The 22026-nt window shown below is 36.7% G+C and overlaps 1 protein-coding gene across 4 annotated transcripts in view; it reads left to right on the top strand.

The window, feature by feature from the left end:
• Nucleotides 1–22026, top strand: part of CTNND2 (catenin delta 2) — a 634494-nt gene that overhangs the window by 115209 nt on the left and 497259 nt on the right. For all 4 annotated transcript variants that reach the window (XR_008441479.1, XM_054003720.1, XM_054003943.1 and 1 more), the window contains exon 2: nt 3859–3992. Coding sequence is in view for 3 of the 4 variants with exons in the window: in XM_054003720.1 (XP_053859695.1) it covers nt 3859–3992 (134 nt within the window). In the remaining variant the exon portion in view is untranslated. The remainder of the gene's footprint in view (nt 1–3858; nt 3993–22026) is intronic.

Genomic DNA, 22026 nt, shown 5'->3' on the forward strand with positions numbered 1-22026 from the left:
CAGCTTACTTTATGATGAAAAATAAAAAGAATTGGGATGGCTTTTTTAGAGAAGGGAAGCCAGAGGGGAAGGAAAGGTACCATGGTCATTATCATTATGTGGGAAAATGCTTTTTTGAAGACAACTGATGGAGCTATTAGGCTTTTTGTGCCCATGCTGAACAATGGGGGAAATGGAGATTAAATGTATTATTTTAAACAGCAAAGCAAGTTTTCTACTGATAAGGCCAGTGGAGCCTGGAGCAGAGGGAGGTGGCTAAGAGAGGCTGCAGTGAGAGAGGCTGTGAAGGACTGGTTCTGTGTGTTAAATATGTGAAATGACAGGAAAAAAAACCTGCCTTGTCTAGAGATTTGGTAGTGGGTTAGGGCTGCAGAAGCTCATTTCAACCATATTTTTTGTAATTCTACAGTACTAGCAGTTTTAGGTCCCACTGAAACATGAGAATGTAAATTCTTATGCTGAAGACTGAGATAAATTAAAAGTTCAATTCTGAGTGCTTGCTATGTTGATGATTGCTGTTGAAACACTTTCATGTTGCTGAGTCATGCTTTTCTTTAAATCTACTGTACCTTCAGTACAGTAGTGTCTCTGTTGCTTATGAAAATTCATTCTGTGTTTCCTTTCTGTATGGTATTTCTTATACAAATTTATGTAATGAAAAAATAACTGTTAGAGTCTATAATGTTAACAGTTCAGCTGGATATCACAGAGCTGTAGATCCAGGGACACTGGCCTACTAAGTGCTGTTGGCTGCAATATTTGCCCTTGAAGAACTGTAGTAATAAATGAACTCATGTGATAGATATTTGAAATTACATTCTCTGCCCAGAAGAAATATTTTAATAGGGGCACAAAATACTTATTTTAATGTCAGAGACATTTATTTTGATTTCTCTGTTTCTAAATGAAGAGGACATGTGCAGCACGCTTTTTTTTTTCTCTTTTTCTTCCCTCCTCTTTTAATATCGATATTAAAAAAAAAAAAAAAAAAAACCACAAAAATTATGGAAACATGCAGTGATTGTCCAGATATTGAGCCTATTTGAAGCAAGTACACTTTAGGACAGTAGTTGATTGTGTAATCAGATTTTTTCCATTTAAACTGATGTTTGCAAAATTAGATTACTAAAGCAGTTATTGAAGCATTTTTTGGTGAAAAAACTGTTTAAAAAAATCTATGGCCTAAAAATTAAAATTTACTGAAATTGAATATAGCCCTAAAAGAAGTTAACAATAGCAGCAGGCAGCTGCTCTCTGTGTCTCATGGATGTAATTGTTTTGAACTCACATAAACTGTTGTAATTGTACCAGTAGCATCTTTTTGGTCACAGAGCGGCTTCCCTGTTGGCCATGCAGCCCTGCAGTCCCTCTCAAATACACTTTAAATATTCTAGAGCGTTTGTGCTAGGGCAAACATTTTGTGAACTTCTGGACTCCCAGTCTCGTTTACTTCGCTGGGTTTTACCTCCTCGGGCGAGTGTTTGTGAAACAGCCGATTCAGCAGAGCCTCCCCGCCGGGGGTGGGGGGGTTCAGGCAGCCCTGGGGGAGCTGATGAGCTGAGCAGGCACAGGGGCTTTTCCCAGAGAGCTTCCTCAGCACTGCACGGAAAGCGGGCTGCAGCAGCGGGCTGCTCCCAGCCAGGGCGCCTGAGAACATTTCACCAGGCGCCTCATTCACAGCTCCGGTGTTCCTTCCCAGCCCAGCGCAGTGTCGGGATGCAGTTCTTTGAGTGTCACGCTGTTGCAGTTGCACGTGTCGCCTCGGTGAGCTGCCCCGAGCATGAAGCACGGCTTCCCTGCACCTGGAGCGAGTGTATGCAAGGGAGGTGGGACTGCTGCTCTTGTCCTTGCTCATGTGCTTAGATCCCGTGGGCTCGTTCAGACTTCACAGGCTACGGAGTCGATAGCAAGGAGTGTTGCATTACAGTGATTTCTGCAAATATCACTCTACAAAATTAACTCTCAGGCAACAAAATCAATTATTAGGCCATTTGTATTTTTTTTTTTTTTTGTATGTAAATAGCCACACCAAAAAGAAAACTACTTTTGTTTCTACTACAGTGATGTAATTATTAATTTACTAAGAAAATAAAATAACTAGTTTGTTTGAAAGCAAGATAACAGAATAAAGATTTATATGTGTGTGCCTACATGTCTCTTCTGTGGTACTTTACAAGACAGCAGTAAGTTTAATTGTATGTCACAAATTAGTTAAATTCATATAACAGAAGCCGGTACTTTTGTTAAAAGAAACCAAGAAAATATAATTCAAGAAGTCCTTTTAGATTGAGGTATTGGAATTGTTAAAGTCTTGTTTGGTCTGCTGGTACTTGTGATAGAAGAAGGCAGGTATGTCCCCCAAGGTTTTCTGGTTTAACTTCAAATAATGTTTGTGTCTGGAGCAAGGGCATTACCAGAACCAAAGATTTGGTATTTACTATTGTCAGCAAGACTTGCTTACAAAAAGTAAGCTGTATGAAAATATGTAGCTTCTTTAATTAAAATTATATGTAATCACATTCTTCAATATATAAACTAGCCTAGCCTGAGATTTAGGGAGACTTTCTTCTAACAAATAACTGGCTCTTTTATGAATAATCTGTGTTTTCATGTTTTTGTCTTGCATATGTATGCCAGTGTCTTGAGCTTCAGGAAGTTGTGGAAAAATGCTACCCAGCTGGGCTAGCTGTGTCTTCTTGGGCAGCACTCTGGCTTCAGAGACAGAGCTTTATAGAATGTCATTTTCCCGTCTCTTAGAGCTCTGATTTCCATGGCAGACTGATGCAGGGATGCCTAGGCTGGGAATTGAATTTTATATTTATTTTTACCGACTACCCTTTCCTGCTGTTTTCAGTCTTCTCACTTCTTCCAGAAAAAGCTCTATTATTATATATTTTAGCAGAATAAAGCCAAGGCAGGACTTTTGCTTCTTATGCAAGTGATGACTGCTCTGAATATCCCCACTGCTCTTTATGAGGCCCATCCAGCTGGCAGCTTGTGGGCCACTTCTCGTGTACAGAATGATTCTGGCCAGCTCCCACATGAACATGATTTTATCCTATCGTGCCTGTGCATAACCATGCAAGCTGCCTCTCTGCTCCTTTACTTCTGGAATGTGGCACAATGTGTCTGCCTCTGGAGATGTGCCTATAGTGACATTTAAACAGAGATACTGCACTATAGCTTAGCCTTCAGAAAGATAAATCATTCCACAGTCACACTACTGTTTTGCTCTCTGAAAAGAAATGCTAGAAATGCCTTCAAATGCTAAGACTTTTTTTTTTTCTTTTTTTTTTATTGGTAAGAGATCTTAAAAATGGCTTAACAACTAGTGTGCTGTTTTACATAAAAATACTCAGATAAAATGTTGGCAAAATCACCTCCTAGACTAGAAGAAAGTGTAGGAATGTTACCTAGGCTTAAAATATAATACATATTAAATAAAAATGTGTGCTAGCAAGTAAACACTAGATAGTTTATATTTCTCTCATATATGATTTTTGGGTTTTCTCTTTGCAAAGAGTTTCATGATTCATTGCTTTCATTATACTGTAATTCTGTCCTGTAAGCTGCCACTGGAATACTGTACAAAAATCACAGCTATAAATTTTTTGAATCCTCCCAAATGTACTGATGGTAACTATTTCAGAGTGAGACTGAGAGATAAATTAATATATTTTTTTTAATTCAGAAACTGTTTATGTTTTAAATGAGTGATACATTCTACAGTACAGAACAGAAGCATATTCTATAATTTTTACCTTAAATGAGTGTTATTATTCTTGTATTTATATGAGTCTGATATTTATCAGGTTTATGATAACAAATCCATTGTTTTATTTTTTCCACGAACTGCAGAAACTATGCCTGTTCCAGACCAGCCCTCGTCTTCTGACAAGACAAGTTCCCTTAGTCCTGTGTTGAACACATCCAATGGCGATGGCTCTGAAACTGAGACAACCTCTGCCATTCTAGCTTCAGTCAAAGAACAGGTAGGCAAGTGATGCACCTGTAGGCTGGAAAACAATAGTATGATTTACTGGGGTTTGTTTTTACAAATTTTTCATAGCTGGTATCTGAATAATTTAGTTCACAAATGCTTATCGCAAAGAACATTAACTGTTTCTTCATGTCTTAGTATACTTCTGTAAGCTTTCCTACAGTAAATTTAATCTAATTTCATTGAATTGCCCGTTTTATTCTCCACTTTCACACTTTACTGTGGATGGTGGTTTTCTGATGTCTCTCCTTTTATTATTGGCAGTCTGCATGTGGAGTTACAGTATACTGGCATGTAAGAGGTATAGACAAATGAATTGTGGAGAAGATGTGTTATTGTAGAATTTTTAAAGGAGTAGTAAGAGCCCTAGGATTTTAAAATTTTTATACATGTTTTTGGGGGTTTTGTGTAAAACCTTATGTGAGATTATTTCAGGGCAAAACTGGATATAGATAGAGGCACTCAGTTTTGGATGATTAAAACAAAAATATTAGAAATTTTCAAGGAAGAAGTCTTCAGTGTGATGGTCTGCTTGATGCTAATAAGACAGGTTTGGACATTTTAATGTAAATTTTTGTGGGCTGAATGTCACAAAATGCCTTTTTGTACTTTAGGAGATGGTTAATATTTCAGTTAATGCAAACAACTGGTTTTTGTCGCTACCTCCTTTGGTTCGACAGCATCAACAGGAATTCCAATGAGAGACATTAAAATCAGCTGCTTTTAGGCTGCTTTATCCTTGTTGAAGGTGTTTAAATTGGTTCTTCCTTTATCAAGTACTGATCTTTCCCTGCCAAAGACATTTACTGGTTCTTGATTTAAATTAATGCATGAATTCAGCTTATGATATCTCTCAGCACTGGAGTAATAGCTCTTGAGTCTTAAGAGGTTTTATAAAAATTATAACATTGCTCTTCCTTGGTTTGTTACATGCCAGTTCTCTCTTTTGGGTAGTACAGGTTAGTCATATTTTCTGTTCTGAAGAAAGGAATGCAAAAATGAAATGTTGTAATGTGGAGTTTTGTCTAGAGATTTATGGCACATCTTTGGAATTGAAAATTGCCCATGGTTTAGATGTTTGTTCTCCCTTCCATGTCAATGATATTTCTTGGGCGTGTACCAGTGTTTCAGCCTGTGCCACTGCATTATTTTGTAGAAAAATACCTGCCTTACTTTTTGACTCTTTGATCAGGAAAAAGTGTACAGGGAGGTTACATAGATAGAAGATATATCTGCGTGTTGGAATGTGAATCACTGTATGGAATAGTGACAAGAACTTCTCTGTTGTTTGGTGTTGTGATTTTCACTAGTTTATACCTGGCTGTGTGTTTTACAAATGAACCTCCAACCCCTATAAATCAATAGAGTACCAGAGGAAATTGCTAGATGAAAAGGATTTTCAAGTGGTAATACATTAGCAAAGTTATTTCTGATTCCTGTGAACCACAGCAGAAAGGAGACTGTAATAAAGTAGTTCTGCATTCACTTATCACCAAGAACAGCCTAGCCAGCTAACCTGAGGTACTGCTGACTAAAAAGATAATGTCTTGAGCTGTTGTGATACAAGGTACCAAAATTTAACAGGTGTTCTCTTAAGGAAATTTGCTTCTTGGCAGGTATCTCTAGTCAGACCTATCTTGAAGCTGCAAGACTGTACTAAGCTTAAAACCAAGCCATAATATTAGTAATAATATTAGTAATAATAATAATAGTAATAATAATAATAATAATAATAATAATAATAACCCCAAACACCACCCTCCCCCAGCCAAACCTGCTTTCTGGCTATTTCTTTTTTCCCATAAGATTGTGTATTTTGACACACTTCCATTATTTAATGTTCTGTTGGAAAAATTCTAGGTAATGCCACAATCCTGCTCTTCAGACAGATGAAATACATTGCACTGAATCTCCATTATTGGAGTAAATGAAGTTAAGTTTCTAACTGACTGTTCAAATGGGTAGCCACCTGCTTTTTAGAAGAAGGAAAGAGTTACTTTACAGTTACTTTACAGTCTGGTATGTGATTTTGCTCTACATGCTCTTTGACTGTAGCCAAAAATATAACTAGAGTTACACAGATACAATTATTCAAAAGTACTGTCAATATTGAGAAATCAAGGTGTTTTTCAACCTATCAGTCATAATTAGGATGGTTTTCAACTAATCAAGTATATTAGATTTTCTTTTTCTGTGCCGATGCTTAGCTTTAAAAGGTTTACTTGCATTTTCCCTTGGAATACTTGGGGTAACTTCATGTGTTACTTCTCATAAAATAAATAGAACATTGTCACTAAATGATGCCAATAGAGTAAGCTGTGGTATCTATGATACTGAAAAAAAGTAAAAGTCACTTGCAATCTTTGAAGAGGGCAGGATATGTGAAAGGCACAGAGAAGTGGTAATAAATGTATTTATTTGCTTTACTTGAATCTCCTATGTGAAACTTAAATGATATATCAGAAAATTTTAAGTTTTGCTGTGCTTAGTTTGAAAAACGCATATCCCTGTGCTGTCACATTTTGAGGAACTGATTTATTTGGTCTAAAAATTTTATTGGGGCAAAAAATTGTGCTTGCTATGTCAGATGTAAAGTGACACACACGATTGTCATGACTTGATAAGAAGATTTAGCCACATGCTGTTCAAGCTGAGGGTATCTGTCAAAAGAGAAATAGAAACCTGTATTTTGCTGTTGAGGAGTTAGGTTGATTTTGGGAAATGTAGATGCAGAACTCCTTGCTTTAAAATATGGACCATTTCATTTGTGCTTTACCTCTGGACAAGCGTGCTGATTCATGTTTGGGTTTCAGACTTCAGAGATGCTACTCAGAACTGATAGATATGGAACTTGAATCCATTCTTCATCCCTTGCTGTGAACTTTCTTAAGGTTAGACAGCACTGCTGGAGGCAAGGTCAGAATCATTCACCATGTGTCTAAGAAAATGTGAGATGCCAGGCAGTGAGTGACCTTTGGCTCAGCTGTTTTTGAGCAGTCCTTATGAAGAGAAATAGTTAATAACTCTGTGAAAATGAAAGCTGTTGTTTTGGGATTTTTTTGGTGTGGTTTTTGTTTGAGGTTTTTTAGACAGTATCAAGCTCTTTAAAGAAAAATCAACCAATAAAGACATAATTTCAGTTTTCCATGAAATGTATGAAGAAGTTTTTTTCTTTCTTATGATATACTGGCAAACTCCTTTGGCCCAATGCTTCACAGGTTTTATAGAACATAAGGCCATTTCTCTTTGCATTTTGTCGTCTGGTTTGGTATCTGTAAGTATGGGAAGACTTCAACAAAAAAGTGAGATATTAGGACTTCTAATTTATGTGATAGATGCAACTATTTCTGCAAAAAGTATGATGTGCTTCTGATTGGGAATTTCCACCTGGAAAAGAGACTTCTGAGACCACCTGTTAAAAAATATCCTGGGAAGAGAGCTGTTGTTGATGCTCTTTGGAAGGTGGAAATAGCTGCTGGGGAACTTTTTGAGTAAATATGTAATGAAGCTGATGCTTTTCCTGGAAGTCTCCAGGCATATGTGGTTCACAGTACTTGGTTCTTGGCATACAGAAAACTGCTCCTTTGGAAGCTGAGGGGAATTGTAGTGACCTAGCAGAGGCTTGTTTTGGCAGATTTTATTTTTATAGGAACACTTGGAAAAGATGAGATAAATTAATTTCCTAGGAGTAAGATCCATCTTGAAGTATGGACTGCTATTTTCAACTCAGAAATATCATCATACATCTCTTTTATTTTCTTTGTGGCTCTAGAATCCTTTGGCATCTTAGTATTAAGCTGTTACAGAGAACAGCTTTCAATTTCAGAAAACTTATGCAAAGAACAAGTTGTGCCAATGTTTAATATTTCTTTTGAATCTTTTTTATATGTACCTATTTCAAATAAAACTTGTTTACAGTTGCCTTTCTTAATTTCACCCTTTCAAGAAAAATGTTTAGACTAATCCTTCTGAAATATTTCTCATACTGTTCAAATAAGTATTGATTGATATGTTCTTTAAATCATATTGCTGATTCCAGAGAATAGAGAGGTCTAGCTTTTATGGTTGGCTTTTGGTTTTGGTTTTTTGAGTTGGGTTGTTTGGGGGTTTTTTGTCTTTGTAAGATGTGGGGTTTTTTTCTAAAATGGCTTATGTTGCTTTTAATTATTTACTGTGTTTTTCCACTAGAAAGCTACTTATTTGTCAATAAATTATTATTTGAAACTATATTAAAAATCACATACAGGGCAATAATTACTAAGTGTTATTATTAATGTCAGTATTAAATAAGTGCAATATGTCTGACTTAAGTAAACTTTTACATTAGGTGTTAGTACGCTTTGGAAACAGGGTTATGTATGCCATGCACATCTTTTATATAGGTATGTGTAAGTAAAACTGTAGATAGAAAAGGCTGTAGGAGTTCAAAGATTTTTTTCTTTGCTCTGCTGGGTTGTGTTTCTCATGTCTTTATATGATGATTGAAGTTTTAGGAAAAAAACCACATATCTAGATGAATGTTTCAATTCAGACTATTTTTTTAAGGCCTTAAGGCCAGAAGAGATGTTAAATCTGACCAGCAGGTCATGATATTTCATAGAGTCATCCAAGTTTTTGGTCCCCAATCTGATTACAGAATTACTGTTTTCCCTAATATAATGCATGCCATATTGTAATGTGTAATATTCACCTAAATAAAACCCCATTTTTTCCTTTTGGGTACCAGTAATTACTCTAGTAGTATCAAGTGTTCAGCAGGTTTTCTTAGTAGGTTCAGTTATGATATATTCAGGTTTTGCTTGCCCTCAAACAGCGGGCTCTGTTTCTGCATTTAAAAGTTCTAGCAACTCTTATTTCAAGCCAATGCTAATTATATTCAATCAATAGATACTTCTTTCATAGTTTCTCTTAAGTAGCATGTCAATATATTCACTTCCTTAGTTATAGAAGTCCCTTGTTTCCAGTTGGGTTTTAAAATATTCAAGAGAGATACAGTGGATCCCATGCTTCTAAGTTGCTGAATGGACCAACACATTATTGAAATATGAAGCTTTGGAGTACAGCTGGTGCTTCCCAGACACATCTTCAGGTTGATGGGAATTACTTTTGAGATGTATAACTCTGCTACTGGAAATGGCAAGGTGGGTGGAGAAGTTTTGAAGAACACTATCACATTGTCTGTTGAAGAAGGAAATTGTGGAGGGGGCTCACAGCTGGTCTGTGAGTCAGAGTTAGTTGAAGGAGAGAAGCTGGTAAGAGTCGCCTTTTCCCCTGAAAGGAGTTCTATCAAGGCCATTGGCGTGGAAGCAGAGGAGAAGAAGAGATAAATGAGGGGCCTGCAGTTAGATATTGGTGGAAAACAGTGGCGGAGACCGCCTTACACCACAGAACATTATGTTGATTTATTGTGGCCAATGAATAGGCATAAACTGTGAGAAGACATAAAAAGACAGATGCTGCAAAAATAAGAGAAGCCTTCTCAAATACATGGTGTTGTTCTGTTTGTTATGACTGTCTCAAAATGACAGGAAATCATGTATTATAGCCTGCTCCACAAGATTCTCAGGCTCTTAATTTAGTCTGGGACTACTTTCATACAGCTCTTTGGAGAAAGCGTGAGTGTATTTGTGTTGTGCTTCTCAAGAAACAGAAGTTAACAAGACTGGAGAACTCAACAAGCAAGAGTTATTTGTGTTCAGAACCCTGTTGCTCTTATGTTGTGCCAAAGGCCCTGTAGCCATAGGAGATGCTGTATGAAGAAACTAAAAATTGCTTCACTGATAAAAGGTTGCAATGATAATCCAAAACATTTTTGGGATAGTTTTAAATGAGCTGAAAGTAGAAAGGTTTCTGCAGAGATCTAGTGTGATCGAAGAGTATTGAGGCAGTATATCCTCCCAGCAAAACCGTCTTTGAAGAGAGGGAAGAAAATGCTAATTATCAGAATAAAATTAGGGTTAAATATGACACTATTTTGACTTGAACTAATTTTGAAAAATTAATATTTCAAAGCCATGAATTTCAGAGAAGCTGGATAGAAAGCCACTTAGCCACAGCTCAGTTTAATGCTAATTTAAAGCATTAATAAAGGCCATCACAAAGAAAGGCAAAGTATCCTTTCTTATCAGACAGCCTGTATATGAACATGCTTTTGGTAATCCAAAAGCACTTCTGCCTTAGCTTAATTTTTTTGCCAGTAGTGGAACAATTTCAAACTTGGAATAAAGATACCCTAAGAAAGTAATAATATTGATCTCAATGCCAACATAATTTAAATTTTAGTATATTACATTTTTAGCATTTTAGTATATTGCATTTATAACTTTTAAGATAACTGATTACTTTCTCTCTGGTGTCATTCATTAGGGCTTCTTTAAACATAAAATATTTTTACTCCTAAACCTGACTTTTTTAACCAGTGTAGTGGAAGAGAGTCGTTATTTCACCTCAAAGTCACTTTAGAGGGAGATCTGAGCTTAAAATACTTACAAGAAGCAAGTCGTGTCTTTTCCTGTTCTGACGCATCTCCCTCTGTTGTACTGGCAAACAAGTAATTCTGCAGCCATGTGGGGAATACTGCTGGGGAGCTGAGTGGGTCAGAAATATGAAAAAAGATGTCAGCTTTGGGTTATTGGAGGTTGAGTGTGTTGCTTTCCCTTTTGGTAAAGGGCAGTTGGGTCAATGTGTCAGCTTGTTTGCTTTTTTGTGGGCTTTTTTAGCATAGCTGTTGTAAATATATACTTCAAGCCATGAGTTTAATCAACTTTGCTGTAATATTTGGAATTATTCAGAATGCCCAACATAATAGGCCTATATAGTTGTTCAAGGGGGCAGAAGTTTTGGGTGTGTCTCCCACAACTCTGTAAAAGCAAATTGCAATTTTTATAAGGCTTAGCTATCTAACCTGTTTTCAGCATTTTTCTCTTTCTACACTTGAATTAGGCAATATCCATCAACAGTAATTTTCATTTGCATAGAGAATATTTGAGGCTTGAGTTCCATGGCTTTCAAAACCATCACACCTCTTCTACTGAGAAAATTAGGTGCTTTTAAAAGGCAAAACTCTGAAGGCTTCAGTTAGTGATTGCTTTTATTTCTTCTGTCTTCTTGGGAAATGAAAAAAACTATTAAAGAGCACTTTCCAGATTCCACAGTGACCCCGCTTCCTTTGTCTTGCCAGTGTTTCTCATGCAGCTTGCTCTTAAAACTTAAATTTTAAATGGGATTTTTGAAGGAGATTTGGTTTTTGTAATTATTTTAACAATTTTTGTTCCTCTTATGTAATTTTAAAAACTTTACTACTTCTATTGTGCTTCCCCATCTGTTTCTATGTGTTTTCTCACATGTTATTATTTTGTACTCCAGATGCATTTACTGCTAAATGAAACTATATCTTCATGTGGGTAGTTTAAATCTTTTGTATTTCTAGGTAAAACTGCTTTAGGGGTAGGCTGAATTCTATTCATGTTATGTTTTGATAAAATAAGCTACAATTTAGTTTATCCCCATACATGAAAACTAGAACCCAGGAAACGCTAAACTAAGTTTAAACTTAAGTTTTACCCAGAGTTAAGGTACTTTACTACCAGAATAACCTTAACCTAGGCTGTGAGTTACAGAGTTATTATAAGAATAAACCAGTTTAGAATAACATAATAAATCAATTTCAACATGTGGAGCATGTATGTCTCTTTTTCCTCCTCTGAGGTGAAAATGTGTTTATCTCTGAAATTTCTGGTGAATTTTAGTTGCTTCTGATGAGGATCTTTCCAGTGTAAAAGGGTAAAAGGGCAGCAAAGGACATTATTACTTAAAAAGAAATACTTTGAAGATTCGTAGTAAAGTTCTAGACAAATTAATTGCTTAATTCATAATTCTTTTCCTCAGCATTAACATTCTAGGTAAAACTTCACTCACTTTGTTTTGGAGGAAGGCTTTAGATGTATAACCTATAACGTGCCTAATAGTGGAGCCAGACTTGTTGTGGGGATTCGTTGCTACTTTTCATGAACGAGTTTTCATTTTCTATGCAAACAGCAAATCCAAGTCCTGAGGCCCAAAGATGCTTTTGTCCTTTTTATTTTCTAAGAGTTTTCATTGTATTTTTTAAGGGGTAGATATGAGATGATAGCAGCTTAAACTTTTTTTCGTGTTGAGACCTTGTCATAGTACAATACTTTTTGACCATGTTCTTTTAGATACGTGTAGAGGACTCTTTAATATATAGTAAAAAGTTTAATTAATTTCACATTACTTGCAGTTACAGGGGATTTTGACTTGAAAGTGATACGACAATTCACTCAAATCACAATTGAGTTACTGAAGTGAAGCAATTGCACCATACAGTTGATATGGTATAAATGGAATTTAATTATTTAGAACAAGCTCATCATCATGGTGCTTAGCATCTCCCGGTCCCCAGAAAGGAATGTGTTTGTTGAAGTCCGCTGAAGGCCTCAACTCTGTTCAGAAAGGAGTTACTTGGTTCATTAAGGGTTCCATATAATTCACATAAAGCTATCCAGCAAGCTCCCTAGTGGGGACCATATTCCTTCCTCCATCATCCTCTGGGTCCAACAGCTGTCCTGCATGCCTGGAGCTCAAGGTTGGCAGCCACAGGGGAGTGAGCCAGGTCTCCCAGGAGGTGTGTCCCAGCTCAGCCCACTTGCCTGAAGTCTGCTGTTGCACTGGGACTTCATCAGTCACTCACTGTAGGTGGAATCACAGCAGACAAGACATAAGGGCATGACTGGGCTCTGTAGAAAAGCATAAAACAATGATCTAAACACCTATTATAGGTTTATGACTGAAAGATATCCTTGATTAGAATTATAGGATGATAATTTATAAGCAGATCCAGTATATACAGAAGTTACATTATTTCAACTAGAAGCTAAAACTAGCTAAAACTAACTTATCCCGTGAAATTAGTTTTGTTTTGCTCTGGGTCTACATTCCTTTCATTCAGGGACAGGCACTTAGGCAAACAGTCGAAATTCTTTGCTGATACAGTCAGTTTGTCTAAAACAAAGGCACCCTTGGGTTTCCCTTGGCAGGGAGATGAGTCTGGCTTCCTTTTCAAGGTTTGTGATCAATCATGCCATTATTCTTTCCTGAGCCTTCAGGTCATGTAGCCTCTATTTATCTCTTCAGAGCATTCGTTCATTGTGGGTGTCTAAGCTGTGAGTGTGTAAGGGGCTGTGTGAAGAGGGAGTGTCTTTGACCTGTTAAAGCTCTTTGGCCCCTTATTTTACAATACATAATTGGAAAATCTTGTTTTCTCCTGTGCAGAAATTTACCTTTTTGGATAATTATCACTTTTGACACCAACTTTTGTAAGCAAAAACCTGCCACTGGTTATCTCTTGACAGCATACAGAGTAAAACTTCTGCTTCTATTAGTATTCCCTCAGTTTCTTCAGTCTGGATTGTAACACAGCAGATAGCTGCTTGTAGTCTATTTCCTTAGTTGCTTCAAAATGTGAGCTGTTCTTCTCAAATTTCATCTCTGTTCCTTTAGTTGCCACATTTGTTTTTCCTGGATTTCTCAAAAGGCATTATTCTTTTCATTTTTCCGACAGTCCCATGTCTTATGCATTACTAGCTCCTGTCTGTGTTGATCTTTCCTTACTTGGATTTCTAGTGCCCTTCAACATAATGATCTGAGTAATCTGGAATGACATTTTGCTGCTTAGTGTGGTATTCCATCACTCTAAACTGCAATTCATGTTGCACTGTTATCCCATGGTCATGATTATCCATCTACCCCAACAGTAACACAGTGCAGTTATGTGCCTGACTGTAAATAAATTTAAATTGAGCCATTTGTATACCATTACCAGCCCCTTTATCCAGGAAAAATTGTAGTTCATGTTCACACAACTAGGCAATTTTCAACACATTTTTTTCAGTGAAAAGTGAAATTACAAAAATAATGCACAGAATAGGAAAATTTCTCAACTTTATCGGTTCACTTCTATGTATTTCATAATCTTCAGAGTCTTGATGTAAATAAGTAGGTTTAAGAATTGTATTGTATATTGCCTTGAAAGTGGTAAATATTTTGTTCACTCCTTGTCTGATTAACACAGAGTAACACATCTTTGTAAAATCCTGTTTATATTTTTAGTGTATTGTTATTTTCTGAAGTAGCTCAGTGCTTTAGGTTTTATAGCTGGCACCCCTGGAAAATATTGTTTTCATGTTTCAAAGTAGTTGCAGATTTTTTTCCTCCTTTTTTATTTTTCCTGTACGTAGTTAGATCTGTCTTTGTTCAGCTCATTGTCAATCTAGGTCATTATTTGAAGCTTTTGTTGGCAGTCCTCTTGAGGGTAAGTACATCTGATGCTATAAATAAGACTGATTCTTCATAATAAGTCAGCAGATTCACTTGGAAATTCTTGGCTTTGTAGTAGGTTTGATGAAATGGAAGATCTACTGCATTCTTCTGTTATCCAGAATTTAATTAATATCTTCAAAACTGTGACATTCCAGAATTTAGTAATTTTGAATTAATACAAGATTACTAATTTTGTTTAGAAAGGTGAAATGGACTCCTTAAATTATCTCTTTTTTAATTCTGTTTTTTAAAACTTCTATTTTTTATTTCACAAAGCAGTGCTTGCACAAGAAAGCTTGTTCCAACACATTTTATGCTGTTCTGTTTGTTCCAGACCTGAGAAAATAGAGGATACTATTTCTCTTACTGTATCTTTCAGTGGCCTGTACTGTGAAAATAGATGATTCTTTGGATTAGTTTTTTGTTTGTTATTTTAGCACAAATTGTGTCAGGGACCAACCAAACCATACTCATTCTTGCCATAAAGTAAGGTAGCATGGTACAGCTCCCAGATGCTGTTCTACTGGCTAAAAATTTTCAGGCATGGAAAAACCTGGGATAGGTTGTGTTTTCTGAATGGCTGCAGCCACAGGCATGGAGTCGGGAGCAGCTCTGTCTGCAACATGTGCATGGGCACCATTCTGAAACCTTTGACCACTGTATGTGATGCTGGAGCTTTGAAAATCCAAAAATTACATAGTTTTCACATTCTGTATTAGTTCTTAAAGGCTTATATAAACAGTGAATAAATTCTTGAGATTAAATTAGCAATGTATTTTCATCCTATGTGCACAACAAATGTATTATGGAACCAGGTACAACACTAGGTAACACCTCTGTCTCTGAAAGTGGGACAGGGTGTCTCACTGTAGTGCACATTGGGTTGAGAAGTGGTGTAGGTAGGAGTGCAGACCACAGGCTGTAGAGATGCCCCCCCCCACCACTGAAAGGCAGCACCAGCATCCACCCTGGAGGTTTGTCACGCTGAGGCTGCATGAGGGACTGAACAGTTGGAACCTGAACACTTGTCCATGGTAAATCTGATAGCCACTAAAACTGAGGTTTGAACCAGTGCCTGTTGGCTGATTGTGAATTCGCATTGCTGCCGGTGCTGTGCTTTACCTGCCAGATTCACTGTCAGACACTGAAATATAAACTAATGGATAGCATATGCCACAGTGATGCCTATCTAAATGCAGAAGAGCTAAGTTAATAACTTAAATAAATTACTTATTTAGGAATACATCAATATTTAAAGGCTGATGAGAACTCCACTAAGTGCTTTCCATTTAATTTTAGAAAGTGAACTACAGCTTATTCCACAATTTTTTAAAAACAAAAACAAGTATAAAAGTACTTTCTGCACCAGTGGTGTGTGAGTGATACGCAGCTGTATTTCCATATTTAGCATGAGAAATCGTCTAATACTTAGAGTCTTTGCTAGGTTGTTTTTGTGTGAGAGAATCTTCCACTGTCAGTAGTTTTAGTGCACTTTGGTTTGCAAAGGCCATACTTAATTGTGTTTCCTTTATGCATTGGGAATGAAAGGATTTAAAGAAATCAGTTTTGTTGTTATCAGTTTAGTCAGAACAGAAACAAGTGCATTCCCTCCTCCCTTCTCTTTTCATCTTGTCTACAGTGAGATTCCTGTGAAGCTTATTCTTCTCAGTTTGACCCACCACATAAAGTTTTGCTTCTGATTTTCTTGTGTTGACAACTTTGTCTACTCCCTCTCAATTAAGAGCTACCTTATGGCTTCTTACACTAAATTTGAATGGTACATAGAGTCCCTTGATATTTTTGTTGTTGTTGTTGCCTTTTATTTAATAAGGTAGACTGTGAATCTGTAGCCATAATGCAAGATTTATAGGTATAATTAACAACTTTTATGAGGCCAACTGCACCCTTTACTGTGGTCTAATTTATGCACCTCAATGTTTACCTTTTTTTTTTAAATAAAGTCCATGGTTCCTTTTAGTGTAGCAGTGCACAGGTATGCATACAGAGAAGTAAAGTCTTTAAAAAAAAGAATATTACTTTGTATCTGTTCTATTCAGTATTTTAGATATTCTTGAAGATTTCCATGTTGTGAAATTTGTTTGATTTTTTTTTAATTGACTTCTTTGATCCATAATCTGCATTAATAATCTTCTGTACTTGAAAGTGGAGAAATAGACAGAGAGATTGTTTAAATTCTCATCAGTGACTGTGGTGAGGCATGAATGGGCAGACTAAAGAAAACTGAAAATCTTCAGGTCAACATTAAGAAGGATTGTATTAATATTGACAATGATGCACAAGCGACTCAAATTAAAATAATTCTGACTTTAATTTGAATATTCTTGACATAGACCTTCCTAGATGGGTGTGTTTATTTTTAAGATTTGTTTTCTACATATGTACTTGAAAAAGTCATCAAATGGTGGCATCAGGGTGTCCTTGCAATTGCGGTTTAATATTGCCTTTTTTCCCTGGAGTTCAAGATTAAGTGGTTTAGATAAAAAATCGCCATGCAAATTTTAAAATGTTTATATTCATTACTAAAATGTATAATATGGGAAAGATTACTTCAATTCAATGTTCCCCCCCCCCCCCCCCAATATCAGACTAGTTGATTTATAAAAGGAAAAGTTCATCTGGTTTCATTTCTTTTTCTGCAATGTTCCCTGAGACTTATAAGAAATCTTTCACCTGCATTACCTACTGGATAAAAGTTTCTATATGTGATGCCTTATGTCAGTGAAGAGAAAGCCTACACCATTCCTTCAAAGAGCACATAATTTGTTCCTAAATTTATTATGATCTTGAAGTTGAATTCAAGTTTGATGTAGTGCTTCATACAGTGCCTTTAATTTCTCCTTCAGTATTTCTGAAGGAAGGAAATTGAAATCAGGGAGGCTAAAGCCTACTTGGAGCTGCATGTGAATGCATAAAATAATGCAAAAGGATTCATCAAGTATTTTTCGGAGGGAAAATTTGCAGGTCCATGGTTGAATGTTGGAGGCACTCTAATGCTGGACATAGAAACATAGAAAAAGCAGAAACTTCCTTTGTTTTTTTCAGTGGTTCCCAGACAAGGGACAGTACCATGGCAGAGACACAAGTTCAGGACTGTTTAGTAGAAAATGGATGCATTCAGCTTCTTGAGGGTCTATGCCAAGACTGACAAGAGCTCATATATAATAATACTGCAAGGCAGGTGTCATCCAAGATGACCATCCAACATGGTCAGTGAGGAAAGTCCTGAGAATTAGGGGACTAATCTTATAGCAGCCTTTACAAAATTAAGGAGAATGGTACAGGGATACACAGGCAGTGTCAGGTCGGTATCAGTCTCCAGGAGGATCATGGAGATCATCATCCTCTTGTTTCTAGACATGAGAAGGGCAAGTGTGCCTAGAAAGAGACAGAATAGATTTCTGCAGTGCAGTCAGTGTTTTATTTGACTGTGAATGAGGAGAGCACATGTGGTGTGGTGTAAACTGTAACTTTATTAAGGCTTCTGGTTCCTTCTCCCACACTGTTGTCAGTAGTAAGCTGAGGAAGCATGGGCTGGGTGTTGAGTGGGCTGAAAATTGTCTGGACTACTGTACTGAAAGAGTAGTAATCAATATTACCAACTAACTGATTGACCAGCTATCAGACAGTAAGAAGTGAAAATACCTCAAGGGTTGATTCTGGCACTCCTGCTACTCAATTCTGCAGTGACTTGGATGACAGAATTGAACAGAATGCACCCTCAGCAAATTTATGAATGATACTAAATTAGGGTGATGCTTGGAAAGCCAGATTGAGCTGCAGTCTTAAATCATTCTGAAACCTTGAATGAACTGAGGACTTAGCCAATAGGAAACCCTTGTATTTAAAAAAGAACAGATTGAAATTCTGCATCTGAGGTAGAACAACACCATGGCTGGGAAGCACCTGTCTGAGTCACAGCCCTACTGAAAAGGACCTGTGATCATTAAGAATGTCAAGCTGAATAGGAGCCAGCACTGCAGACAAAACTCGCTGCATTAGAAGGAAGGAGGAACATGACTGGCAGACTGAAGGAAATTGTTACCATCCCTACTTGGAGCTGCTTCTTGCACAACAGTATCTTGTTTTGGTAACCCCCAATACAGAAAGGATGTTGCAAAATCTTGAGTCCAAGATACTAAACTGGTTGAAGGCATAGACAACATGATGTAATGGCAGCTGTTAAGGAGCTGTAATTTTCAGGGAGCTGGGCCAGGTGAAGCAGAGGCTAAGGGTGTGAGTTTAGGTTAGTTCACAATATCATCAAAAGGAGGGACAAAGATGATGGCACCAAACTTTTCTCAGTAGTGGTGTGCAGTTTAGCAGAGGGCAATACCATAAATTACAGCTTGGGGAGTTCAGACTGGACACAGGAAAATTTTCTTCATGAAGAGGTTACTGCAGTAATGGAAGAGGTGACTAGAAAGGCTGTGAGTTTGATCTTTTCCAGTCAACTACATAAATCCTGATCTGGTGTTGGAAATGATCATATTTTTAGTGGGAGGTGAGACTAAGTGACTTACAGCCAAAATTTCTGTGATTCTATATTGATTCTTTGATAACATACAATTTTACTGAAAATATGATTTAAATATTTTTTATGTAGACCATGAAAAATAAAATGTGAGGGAGGGCAGTGTAGCTTAACATTTCTCCCATTGTGATTACTTAGCTTTTAATGCTTTAAAAATAGGATAGAAACTGAGGATAGCTGATTATTGCAGTATAATCTCAATACTTTTCACTGTTTATATTAAGTGGCAAGCAATGAAATAGATCGACCAACAGAACTGGTGGATAAAGGAGAACATTAGCTAACATAGAGTGTAATACTGGAAGATTTTGATAAGATTTAGGTTTTTTTCAACCCTGGAGATGTCATCTATCTTTTTAAAAAGGTTTGAGACCCCAAGTTATTAGCTTTTTTTTTTTTTTTTTTTTTTGGAAAGGTAGCATTTACCTTTTTTTCAGACAGCTTGCGTGTATGTGTACTAGAAGAAAGACAGCATAGGTCCCTTAAGGGAGATAGGGCACTTTTCTCTCAGTTGCTTATGTCAGGTTGAATATCTGGAGAAGAGCAAAACAGGTATGACAACGATGTTACACACTTTAATATGGCAAAGATTCCTATCTCATGATGGCTGAACTTTCCCTTCGGAGAATTCAGAGCTAATTCATAGAGACTTTGGATCTCCAATGCCACTTGGACTTTAGGTCACAGAAAATAAGGCCAGGCAAGTCAGCTAGGCCTTAAGCAGGAAAATTAATCACCTCATAGACTGTGTGTAGCATATAAATAATTAGGCTGGAAACCAGAGCAAGATATTGCTAATAAAGGAAATGAAATGATTTCATGTTGTTGCAATAAACTGGCTGTCTGTGACTGCTTGGTCTCAGTGGCACAGAGCACAGTCAACACTTTTTGAATGCATGATCAGTTCTGCAGGAGACTATTCTTTGTGTTAATCCTCAGATTCAGCAAGATATTTCCTGCTGTTTGTTCAGCTCTCCCTGGAATGGAGCTGAGGGAGAAATACAATGTAATTGTTGTAATGATGGATTTTAGGATATAGGATGTTGATTGTTATGTTTCTGATACTGAACTGGTTGGCATGAAAATACATTATTGTTTCAAGTCAGACACAGTTCTTGTTCTTTTAGGGGTTGTTTAGAAGAAGTTCCAGTGTCAGTATGTCAGATGAGGATTTCAGGCAGCAGAAGTGTGATTGTGGCCTATTTCTGCCTAATTTATCAGAATATTTATACAATAGACATATATCAATACCTGTTCCTGCCCTCCTTCCTTAAATCATAAGAAATGCTTGGTGCTTTAAAGAAAATCTGTACTTTAAGGGCTTTTATGAGCATCTTGTAGTTTACTGAGATGCTATTCAATAGTGCTGTTTTACCTTTTGTGCTACTCTTAATGAGTACTGTTGTTCAATTCTGGGCCATACGCTATAATCCAATGTATTTGAGCAGTGCCCAGAAGGGGGATGTAATAATAATAAAATTTTCTGCAGAATCTGCTGCAGCTAATGTACATTGTCTAATGTGCAAGCATTTTCTATAGCAGTCTGTTCACAGTTAAAGTTTACTTTCTCCAGTTGCTTCTGTTGCATCACTATCAGTAAAACTGATGTTCTGCATTTTCATGAACTTGTAAAGCATTATTGTCTACAGCAAGTTTCTACGATTTTGGCCGTTTAAAGTAATTTTGCTATAGTGTTCTTGGTTATTACATGAATGAAGATGCTTTCTGACTAAGACACTGCCTAGCTTTGGATTACAGATATCATCTGGGGTTGCGTTATTTTTTCAGTAGGTTTTGCATTTCTGCTGGTTAATTTTATCCCAAATGAAGTTGTTCTGCAGCACAAGAATTCCTATGCAGTTATCGTGTTCGTATCTCAATTTTCTTTTCTTTTGTGTGATGTATTTTATTGAAAGAGGGACGTGCATAGTGCATAAAAAGCTTACTTTTTCCATTAGCATTTTATTCCCAAGACAGTAAAATTATTTCCTATTGCTAGGACCTATGGATGCTGGCATGCAATTTTTGAATTAGAATATCTTAATCTTCAGTATCTTTGACAATTTCATAGTAAGTTAGCACAATCTCCAGGAGCACGATTTTTTAAACAAGACTTTTTTATCTGCACACTTGTGTAATGGAGCAACATAAATAATACAGGTGTGTGTCTCTCTCTCTGTGGCTTGACAGACCATCAGTATCTGGGAGGGCTGGTACTGTGTTTGTTAATATGCTGAGGAAGACCTGAAGTGGTTTCATGTGATCATAATTCCTCATGATTTTGAGCACTTGTAGTCTCAAAATGAAATAAATTAATTGCTTCTAGATCCCAGCGTGTGCTGAATGGCATATAGAGGATTGGTGCTCTACTTGTCTCTTCTTGACCTCTCATCTCGCCACAATTCTCTAGGTGCAAGACTTTGTCTTGTTATGATGCTGTCTTCTGGGATTCAATTCCCTGAACTTCACTTTCTCCGTGCTCCAAAGTTGCCTTTGTTAGGCCAAGCTGTGTTCAGTCTTCTGAGCTATGAGAGGTACTAAAGGTATCCACCTACAGGGGTACTAGAAAATGAAATGGTACAAAAAAAATTATACAAAAGGAGATCATAAAGCACATCTATTTGTCTGGATATGGTAAATATGAAATGATCTTACTTCTTGGGCAGGAAAGAGTTACTCAGTTCTTCATATGATGTCCCTGTCATACTCTTGCTGTACTTGGGCATCTGGGAAGTCCTTTCTCGTTTGCTGATGTAGCTGTATTCATATGAATAGCCAGAAGTTAATTTTCCAAGCAATTTCTTTATAAATATTATAATGAAAGGGGAATAATCCTGCAGATCCTTGAGCATAACTGTACTCACCTGAACATCATAATAGAGCTGGTGAAATTACTTGTATGAATTGTTTGCCAGTCACAGGGCTTAGAGATTTGAGTAGAATCCTGATTTTAATTTTGAAGAGATGGCTTTGAACACTGGGATTCAAATGATATTTAAGTTAATTCTTGAAAATAAATACTTACATGGAAATACAAAAGCAATTCTAGCATATAAATTTCCAAATGTAAGTGATATAATATCCAAATCCTATGACTTTTTACAGCAGCTTTCTTTTTTTTTTTTTACTGTTTCAA

Source organism: Vidua macroura, chromosome 1 (assembly GCF_024509145.1).
Source record: "Vidua macroura isolate BioBank_ID:100142 chromosome 1, ASM2450914v1, whole genome shotgun sequence".
NCBI lineage: Eukaryota > Metazoa > Chordata > Aves > Passeriformes > Viduidae > Vidua > Vidua macroura.